Below are 12,158 nucleotides of genomic sequence, written 5' to 3' on the forward strand. Positions count from 1 at the left end.
GTAATCTTGGTAGTACAGGTCTCACACCTCAGAATAGCAGAGATACTGATGGACTAGTATGTACTGTAATCTTGGTAGTACAGGTCTCACACCTCAGACTAGCAGAGATACTGATGGACTAGTATGTATTGTAATCTTGGTAGTGCATGTCTCACACCTCAGACTAGCAGAGATAATGATAGACTAGTATGTATTGTAATCTTGGTAGTACATGTCTCACACCTCAGACTAGCAGAGATACTGATGGACTAGTATGTATTGTAATCTTGGTAGTGCATGTCTCACATCTCAGACTAGCAGAGATACTGATGGACTAGTATGTACTGTAACCTTGGTAGTACAGGTCTCACACCTCAGAATAGCAGAGATACTGATGGACTAGTATGTACTGTAATCTTGGTAGTACAGGTCTCACACCTCAGACTAGCAGAGATACTGATGGACTAGTATGTATTGTAATCTTGGTAGTGCATGTCTCACACCTCAGACTAGCAGAGATAATGATAGACTAGTATGTATTGTAATCTTGGTAGTACATGTCTCACACCTCAGACTAGCAGAGATACTGATGGACTAGTATGTATTGTAATCTTGGTAGTGCATGTCTCACATCTCAGACTAGCAGAGATACTGATGGACTAGTATGTACTGTAACCTTGGTAGTACAGGTCTCACACCTCAGACTAGCAGAGATACTGATGGACTAGTATGTGTTGTAATCTTGGTAGTACAGGTCTCACACCTCAGACTAGCAGAGATACTGATGGACTAGTATGTATTGTAATCTTGGTAGTACAGGTCTCACACCTCAGACTAGCTGAGATACTGATGGACTAGTATGTACTGTAATCTTGGTAGTACAGGTCTCACATCTCAGACTAGCAAAGATACTGATGGACTAGTATGTATTGTAATCTTGGTAGTACAGGTCTCACACCTCAGACTAGCAGAGATACTGATGGACTAGTATGTACTGTAATCTTGGTAGTACAGGTCTCACACCTCAGACTAGCAGAGATACTGATGGACTAGTATGTATTGTAATCTTGGTAGTACAGGTCTCACACCTCAGACTAGCAGAGATACTGATGGACTAGTATGTATTGTAATCTTGGTAGTGCATGTCTCACATCTCAGACTAGCAGAGATACTGATGGACTAGTATGTACTGTATCCTTGGTAGTACAGGTCTCACACCTCAGACTAGCAGATATACTGATGGACTATATATTATGTACTGTAATCTTGGTAGTACATGTCGCACACCTCAGACTAGCAGAGATACTGATGGACTAGTATGTACTTGGTAGTACAGGTCTCACACCTCAGACTAGCAGAGATACTGATGGACTAGTATGTATTGTAATCTTGGTAGTACAGGTCTCACACCTCAGACTAGCAGAGATACTGATGGACTAGTATGTATTGTAATCTTGGTAGTACAGGTCTCACACCTCAGACTAGCAGAGATACTGATGGACTAGTATGTATTGTAATCTTGGTAGTACAGGTCTCACACCTCAGAATAGCAGAGATACTGATGGACTAGTATGTACTGTAATCTTGGTAGTACAGGTCTCACACCTCAGACTAGCAGAGATACTGATGGACTAGTATGTATTGTAATCTTGGTAGTGCATGTCTCACACCTCAGAGTAGCAGAGATAATGATAGACTAGTATGTATTGTAATCTTGGTAGTACATGTCTCACACCTCAGACTAGCAGAGATACTGATGGACTAGTATGTATTGTAATCTTGGTAGTGCATGTCTCACATCTCAGACTAGCAGAGATACTGATGGACTAGTATGTACTGTAACCTTGGTAGTACAGGTCTCACACCTCAGACTAGCAGAGATACTGATGGACTAGTATGTATTGTAATCTTGGTAGTACAGGTCTCACACCTCAGACTAGCAGAGATACTGATGGACTAGTATGTATTGTAATCTTGGTAGTACAGGTCTCACACCTCAGACTAGCAGAGATACTGATGGACTAGTATGTATTGTAATCTTGGTAGTACAGGTCTCACACCTCAGACTAGCAGAGATACTGATGGACTAGTATGTACTGTAATCTTGGTAGTACAGGTCTCACACCTCAGACTAGCAGAGATACTGATGGACTAGTATGTATTGTAATCTTGGTAGTACAGGTCTCACACCTCAGACTAGCAGAGATACTGATGGACTAGTATGTACTGTAATCTTGGTAGTACAGGTCTCACACCTCAGACTAGCAGAGATATTGATGGACTAGTATGTATTGTAATCTTGGTAGTACAGGTCTCACACCTCAGACTAGCAGAGATAATGATAGACTAGTATGTATTGTAATCTTGGTAGTACATGTCTCACACCTCAGACTAGCAGAGATACTGATGGACTAGTATGTATTGTAATCTTGGTAGTGCATGTCTCACATCTCAGACTAGCAGAGATACTGATGGACTAGTATGTACTGTAACCTTGGTAGTACAGGTCTCACACCTCAGACTAGCAGAGATACTGATGGACTAGTATGTGTTGTAATCTTGGTAGTACAGGTCTCACACCTCAGACTAGCAGAGATACTGATGGACTAGTATGTATTGTAATCTTGGTAGTACAGGTCTCACACCTCAGACTAGCTGAGATACTGATGGACTAGTATGTACTGTAATCTTGGTAGTACAGGTCTCACATCTCAGACTAGCAAAGATACTGATGGACTAGTATGTATTGTAATCTTGGTAGTGCATGTCTCACACCTCAGACTAGCAGAGATACTGATGGACTAGTATGTACTGTAATCTTGGTAGTACAGGTCTCACACCTCAGACTAGCAGAGATACTGATGGACTAGTATGTATTGTAATCTTGGTAGTACAGGTCTCACACCTCAGACTAGCAGAGATACTGATGGACTAGTATGTATTGTAATCTTGGTAGTACAGGTCTCACACCTCAGACTAGCAGAGATACTGATGGACTAGTATGTATTGTAATCTTGGTAGTACAGGTCTCACACCTCAGACTAGCAGAGATACTGATGGACTAGTATGTATTGTAATCTTGGTAGTACAGGTCTCACACCTCAGAATAGCAGAGATACTGATGGACTAGTATGTACTGTAATCTTGGTAGTACAGGTCTCACACCTCAGACTAGCAGAGATACTGATGGACTAGTATGTATTGTAATCTTGGTAGTGCATGTCTCACACCTCAGAGTAGCTGAGATAATGATAGACTAGTATGTATTGTAATCTTGGTAGTACATGTCTCACACCTCAGACTAGCAGAGATACTGATGGACTAGTATGTATTGTAATCTTGGTAGTGCATGTCTCACACCTCAGACTAGCAGAGATGCTGATGGACTAGTATGTACTGTAATCTTGGTAGTACAGGTCTCACACCTCAGACTAGCAGAGATACTGATGGACTAGTATGTACTGTAATCTTGGTAGTACAGGTCTCACACCTCAGACTAGCAGAGATACTGATGGACTAGTATGTGTTGTAATCTTGGTAGTACAGGTCTCACACCTCAGACTAGCAGAGATACTGATGGACTAGTATGTATTGTAATCTTGGTAGTACAGGTCTCACACCTCAGACTAGCTGAGATACTGATGGACTAGTATGTACTGTAATCTTGGTAGTACAGGTCTCACATCTCAGACTAGCAAAGATACTGATGGACTAGTATGTATTGTAATCTTGGTAGTGCATGTCTCACACCTCAGACTAGCAGAGATACTGATGGACTAGTATGTACTGTAATCTTGGTAGTACAGGTCTCACACCTCAGACTAGCAGAGATACTGATGGACTAGTATGTATTGTAATCTTGGTAGTACAGGTCTCACACCTCAGACTAGCAGAGATACTGATGGACTAGTATGTATTGTAATCTTGGTAGTACAGGTCTCACACCTCAGACTAGCAGAGATACTGATGGACTAGTATGTATTGTAATCTTGGTAGTACAGGTCTCACACCTCAGACTAGCAGAGATACTGATGGACTAGTATGTATTGTAATCTTGGTAGTACAGGTCTCACACCTCAGAATAGCAGAGATACTGATGGACTAGTATGTACTGTAATCTTGGTAGTACAGGTCTCACACCTCAGACTAGCAGAGATACTGATGGACTAGTATGTATTGTAATCTTGGTAGTGCATGTCTCACACCTCAGACTAGCAGAGATAATGATAGACTAGTATGTATTGTAATCTTGGTAGTACATGTCTCACACCTCAGACTAGCAAAGATACTGATGGACTAGTATGTATTGTAATCTTGGTAGTGCATGTCTCACATCTCAGACTAGCAGAGATACTGATGGACTAGTATGTGTTGTAATCTTGGTAGTACAGGTCTCACACCTCAGACTAGCAGAGATACTGATGGACTAGTATGTATTGTAATCTTGGTAGTACAGGTCTCACACCTCAGACTAGCTGAGATACTGATGGACTAGTATGTACTGTAATCTTGGTAGTACAGGTCTCACATCTCAGACTAGCAAAGATACTGATGGACTAGTATGTATTGTAATCTTGGTAGTGCATGTCTCACACCTCAGACTAGCAGAGATACTGATGGACTAGTATGTACTGTAATCTTGGTAGTACAGGTCTCACACCTCAGACTAGCAGAGATACTGATGGACTAGTATGTACTGTAATCTTGGTAGTACAGGTCTCACACCTCAGACTAGCAGAGATACTGATGGACTAGTATGTATTGTAATCTTGGTAGTACAGATCTCACACCTCAGACTAGCAGAGATACTGATGGACTAGTATGTATTGTAATCTTGGTAGTGCATGTCTTACACCTCAGACTAGCAGAGATACTGACGGACTAGTATGTATTGTAATCTTGGTAGTACAGGTCTCACACCTCAGACCAGCAAAGATACTGATGGACTAGTATGTACTGTAATCTTGGTAGTACAGGTCTCACACCTCAGACTAGCAGAGATACTGATGGACTAGTATGTACTGTAATCTTGGTAGTACAGGTCTCACACCTCAGACTAGCAGAGATGCTGATGGACTAGTATGTACTGTAATCTTGGTAGTACAGGTCTCACACCTCAGACTAGCAGAGATACTGATAGACTAGTATGTACTGTAATCTTGGTAGTACAGGTCTCACACCTCAGACTAGCAGAGATACTGATGGACTAGTATGTATTGTAATCTTGGTAGTACAGGTCTCACACCTCAGACTAGCAGAGATACTGATGGACTAGTATGTACTGTAATCTTGGTAGTACAGGTCTCACACCTCAGACTAGCAGAGATATTGATGGACTAGTATGTATTGTAATCTTGGTAGTACAGGTCTCACACCTCAGACTAGCAGAGATACTGATGGACTAGTATGTACTGTAATCTTGGTAGTGCATGTCTCACACCTCAGACCAGCAAAGATACTGATGGACTAGTATGTGTTGTAATCTTGGTAGTACAGGTCTCACACCTCAGACTCGCAGAAATACTGATGGACTAGTATGTACTGTAATCTTGGTAGTACATGTCTCACACCTCAGACTAGCAGAGATACTGATGGACTAGTATGTATTGTAATCTTGGTAGTGCATGTCTCACACCTCAGACTAGCAGAGATACTGATGGACTAGTATGTATTGTAATCTTGGTAGTGCATGTCTCACACCTCAGACTAGTATGTGATATTATCAAATACCTCTAGATGGGGTCATCAGAGACTGTGCTAAGATAAATGTCATCAAAGACTGCTAATATGAATGTCATCAAAGACTGTGCTAAGGTGAATGACATCATCAGAGACTGCTAAAATGAATGATGTCATCAAAGACTGTGTTAAGATGAATGATGTCATCAAAGACTCTAAGGTAGATGTCGCAGAATGGAAGACTCAAGGCCAAGGAAGATGTTTTGCCTTGAGAAACATCAATTCACATTTTTCAAATATCAACACAAAACTTACCCAAGTCTTGTTGTTTCAGTAACACTCTTTCATAATTCTTCTGTTGTAATTTTTTCATATTTTTCATACTATAGATGGATGCAGTGTGCCATAGATAATGTTTCTGACCCTCTGTTAGGTCAGGATGCTGTAGCTGATAACTATCATTGAATGCCCTAGGACAGTCATTCACACGGCGAAATGGTTGCCTGTATGGCGTGTACCACAGAAAATATGTATTGTACTGGGCTGAAATACAGCTACTCTTGTCACAATCTTGCTCACCATCTAATAAAAACATAGTTTAACTATTAAAACCTTGCCCATTGAGAGTCTCTGTCAAATAAATGGATGGATATGCTTTTCTCTGCATTACAATTGTGAATATCAAAGTATGGAAACAATGCAGTATTACATGTTAAAATGTAGCACTTACCCAGAAATCGTTTTCTTCGCCGTGTCTTGTTAGAGGTTGTACTAGATTTGTTTCTTAATTTGTTTGGCTATGAAGAAAATATTGAAAAATTTCAAAATCAGGTACATCAGGAAACATTTCAATGACGTGAACTATTTTGTGTGTCTGTCTCAATCTAGAGATTTCAGTGTGTGTGTCTAAATGCAACTATGGTGACAATGCTCCACAAGTTTCGGGTTGTATTGACTTAAACTTTTGAACACCAGTCAATTTTTGTCACAAATTACATCAAAATAATTTGTTTTCAGAACTTCCAATTAAGGCAATTAGACATTTGAGAAGTTAGAAAAATACACAAAAAAATGTTGAATTAAAAAAACCTATATATATATATATATAAATACCATATTTGCTCTGCTAAAAAGTGTACAAATAGATACACGCCTACTAACAGACACACCCACTAATAGATACACGCCTACTAATAGACACACCCACTAATAGATACACGCCTACTAATAGACACACCCACTAATAGTTACATGTCCACTTATAGCCACGCCTACTAAAAGACATGCCCACTAAGAGACATGCCCACTGAGAGACACACCCACTAATAGACACACCTGCTAATAGACACACCCACTAATAGACATGCCTAATAGACACGCCTACTAACAGACACGCCCACTAACATACACACCTACTAATAGACATGCCTACTGATAGATACACCTACTAATATACATTCCTACTAATAGACACACCCACTAATAGACATGCCTAATAGACACGCCTACTGATAGATACACCTACTAATATACATGTACATTCCTACTAATAGACACACCCACTAAGAGACACGCCCACTAAGAGACATACCCACTAATAGACACACCTGCTAATAGACACACCCACTAATAGACACTCCACTAATAGATACATGTCCACTTATAGCCACGCCTACTAAAAAACATGCCCACTAATAGACACACCTACTAATAGGTGCGCCTACTAATAGACGCGCCTACTAATAAACACGCCCACTAACAGACATGCCTAATAGACACACCCACTAATAGACACGCCTACTAACAGACACGCCCACTAACATACATACACACGTACTAATATACATGACTACTTATAGACATGCCCACTATATACACACCTACTAATAATATAAATGCCTACTAATAGATACTAATAAAGACATGCCCACTAAGGGACACGCTCACTAAGAGACACACCCACATATATACACATCTACTAACAGACACGCCCACTAATATACACACCTACTAATATACACGATTACTAATAGACATGCCTACTAATATACACACCTACTAATAATAGACATGCCTACTAATAGACACACCTACTAATAATAGACATGCTTACTAATAGACACGCCTACTAACATACATGTACATTCCTACTAATAGATACACACCTACTAATAGACATGCCCACTAATAGGTACATGCCCACTTATAGACACGCCTACTAATAGATACATGTCCACTAAAAGCCACGCCTACTAAAAGACATGCCCACTAAGAGACATACCCACTAATAGACACACCTGCTAATAGACACACCTGCTAATAGACACACCCACTAATAGACATGCCTAATAGACACGCCTACTAACAGACACGCCCACTAACATACACACATACTAATAGACATGCCTACTGATAGATACACCTACTAATATACATGTACATTTCTACTAATAGACACACCCACTAATAGACATGCCTACTAACAGACACGCTCACTAACATACACACCTACTAATAGACATGCCTACTGATAGATACACCTACTAATATACATGTACATTCCTACTAATAGACACACCCACTAATAGACATGCCTACTAAAAGCATGCCCACTAAGAGGCATGCCCACTAAGAGACACGCCCAGTAAGAGACATGCCCACTAAGAGACATACCCACTAATAGACACACCTGCTAATAGACACACCCACTAATAGACATGCCTAATAGACACGCCTACTAACAGACACGCCCACTAACATACACACATACTAATAGACATGCCTACTGATAGATACACCTACTAATATACATGTACATTTCTACTAATAGACACACCCACTAATAGACATGCCTAATAGACATGCCTACTAACAGACACGCTCACTAACATACACACCTACTAATAGACATGCCTACTGATAGATACACCTACTAATATACATGTACATTCCTACTAATAGACACACCCACTAATAGACATGCCTACTAAAAGCATGCCCACTAAGAGACACGCCCAGTAAGAGACATGCCCACTAAGAGACATACCCACTAATAGACACACCTGCTAATAGACACACCCACTAATAGACATGCCTAATAGACACGCCTACTAACAGACATGCCCACTAACATACACATCTACTAATAGACACGTCCACTAATATACACACCTACTAATAATATACATGCCTACTAGTAGACACACATACTAATAGACATGCCTACTGATAGATACACCTACTAATATACATGTACATTCCTACTAATAGACACACCCATTAATAGACATGCCCACTAATAGTAGACATGCCTACTAATAATATACATGCCTACTAATATACATGACTACTAATAGACATGCCCACTAATATACACACCTACTAATAATAGACATGCCTACTAATAGACACACATACTAATAGACACACCCACTAATAGACACGCCTACTAACAGTCATGCCTACTAAAATACATGCCTACTAATATACAAGACTACTAACATACACAGCTACTAATATGCACGACTACTAATATACACGATTACTAATAGACACGCCCACTAATATACACACCTACTAATAATATACATGCCTACTAATATACACGACTACTAATATACATGACTACTAATAGACATGCCCACTAATATACACACCTACTAATAATATACATGTCTACTAATAGACACACATACTAATAGACATGCCTACTAATATACATGTACACTCCTACTAATAGACACTCTTACTAATAGACACACCCACTAATAGACACACCTACTAACAGACATGCCTACTAACAGTCACGCCTACTAAAATACATGCCTACTAATATACAAGACTACTAACATACACACCTACTAATATACACGACTACTAATATACACGATTACTAATAGATACGCCCACGAATATACACACCTACTAATAATATACATGCCTACTAATAGACACACCTACTAATAGACATGCCCACTAATAGGTACATGTCCACTTATAGACACGCCTACTAATAGATACATGTCCACTAATAGCCACGCCTACTAAAAGACATGCCCACTGAGGGACACGCTCACTAAGAGACAAACCCACTAAGAGACACACCCACTAATAGACATGCCTAATAGACACGCCTACTAACAGACACGCCCACTAACATACACACCTACTAATAGACATGCCTACTGATAGATACACCTACTAATATACATGTACATTCCTACTAATAGACACACCCACTAAGAGACACGCCCACTAAGAGACATGCCCACTAAAAGACATACCCACTAATAGACACACCTGCTAACAGACACACCCACTAATAGACATGCCTAATAGACACGCCTACTAACAGACATGCCCACTAATAGACACACCTACTACTATACACCCCACTAATAGATACATGTCCACTAATAGCCATGCATACTAAAAGACACGCCCACTGAGAGACACACCTACTAATAGATACATGTCCACTTATAGCCACGCCTACTAAAAAACATGCCCACTAAGAGACACGCCCACTAATAGACACACCTACTAATAGACGCGCCTACTAATAAACACACCTACTAACAGACATGCCTACTAATAGATGCACCTACTAATAGACACACCCACTGATAGACACGCCTACTAACATACACACCTACTAATATACACGACTACTAACATACACAATTACTGATAGACATGCCCACTAATATACACACCTACTAATAATATACATGTCTACTAATAGACACACATACTAATAGACATGCCTACGAATATACATGTACACTCCTACTAATAGACACTCTTACTAATAGACACACCCACTAATAGACACGCCTACTAACAGACATGCCTACTAACAGTCACGCCTACTAAAATACATGCCTACTAATATACAAGACTACTAACATACACACCTACTAATATACACGATTACTAATAGATACGCCCACTAATATACACACCTACTAATAATATACATGCCTACTAATAGACACACATACTAATAGACATGCCTACTAATAGACACACATACATGTACTAATAGACACACCTACTAATAGACATGCCCACTAATAGGTACATGTCCACTTATAGACACGCCTACTAATAGATACATGTCCACTAATAGCCACGCCTACTAAAAGACATGCCCACTGAGGGACACGCTCACTAAGAGACAAACCCACTAAGAGACACACCCACTAATAGACATGCCTATTAGACATGCCTATTAGACATGCCTACTAATAGATGCGCCTACTAATAGACACACCCACTGATAGACACGCCCACTAATAGATATGCCTACTAACATACAGGCCTACTAATATACACGACGACTGATAGACATGCCCACTAATATACATATGAAAATTTGTGCTTACAACTCTTTCTAGGGGATTTGGATTATAACACGATCTAAATCCAACGTTAAGCCTATAAACGTTCAATTGTTTTTAGTGCCAAATCCCTTTGTTAAGTACAACAACAAATATTTCGTTGGTGTTTGTGAGCTCTTATGTGATTGGTCAATGCATGGACAGCTCTTCCACTTCCGTGTTTTACTCCCTGTCAATTTGGGCCCTGTTTAACCATAGACAGTATAGTAGTATAGTAACACAATGTCATATGCCGTATGCCCAACGCAAGCTGGGCTGGGATATTATGATGAGCAAGTAAACAATGACGTCATATTTACTTTGATTACAAGTATCTTTCCCCAAACGAGTCGTTTTCTTTCCGCAATACGCATCTTCCGAACACACTATAATTATCAGATTTTCTCGTGAACGTGGTTCACTAGTAAAAAATATGACTTTTAATATATATGTTCCTGTTTAATTGAATAAAATTAAAAGTTAGTTTCAGATGGCAGTAATGTTTTCGAACATGCTATATTCAATCTGTACCCTGTTTTTCGACAAAATATTTGAATATTTTTGTTTTCATGATGCATGAATTTTATTATGTTATTGTTTACCGACTATGCTCGTTTTTTTATTTTTCTCTGCCACGCATTTTTTTTAAACAGACTTTGAATCTGTATGTTCTCTCGTCTGTCACCATCTTGACTACTATAGCTCACACTCTTTCAACCGGAATTCATGTCTAAGATTGTACCCCGTTTTCGACAAAATACTTGAATATTTTAGTTTTCATGATGCATGAATCTTCTTATTATGTTATTTTCCACCGACTGTGCTCGTTTTTTGCTGTTCTCTGTCTTGCACTTATTTTGAAATTAACTTTCAATCTGTCCGTTTTCATTTCTGTCGTCATCTTGACTACCTACTCACACTCTTTCAAACAGAATGCATGTGTAAGTTTGTAACCCGTATTCTACAAAATACACGAATATTATTGTTTTCATGATGCATGAATCTTCAAATTTTGTTATTTTCACTGACTACACTTGTTTTTTGTTGTTCTCTGTCTCACAGTTTTTTTAATAGACTTTCATTCCGTCTTCCGTTTTCACGTCTGTCGCCATCTTGACT

The 12,158-nt window shown here is 39.4% G+C and overlaps 1 protein-coding gene across 2 annotated transcripts in view; it reads right to left on the reverse strand.

Annotated features, from left to right (window-relative positions):
- LOC102801571 (uncharacterized) overlaps positions 1 to 12,158 on the reverse strand; it is an 88,657-nt gene that overhangs the window by 50,986 nt on the left and 25,513 nt on the right. For both annotated transcript variants that reach the window (XM_085491428.1, XM_085491427.1), the window contains exons 4-5: positions 6,389 to 6,455; positions 5,974 to 6,240 (exon numbers count right to left, since the gene is read on the reverse strand). In XM_085491428.1, coding sequence (XP_085347554.1) covers positions 5,974 to 6,240; positions 6,389 to 6,455 — 334 coding nt within the window. The remainder of the gene's footprint in view (positions 1 to 5,973; positions 6,241 to 6,388; positions 6,456 to 12,158) is intronic.

Source organism: Saccoglossus kowalevskii, chromosome 16 (genome assembly GCF_978046115.1).
Source record: "Saccoglossus kowalevskii chromosome 16, keSacKowa6.1, whole genome shotgun sequence".
Taxonomy (NCBI): domain Eukaryota; kingdom Metazoa; phylum Hemichordata; class Enteropneusta; family Harrimaniidae; genus Saccoglossus; species Saccoglossus kowalevskii.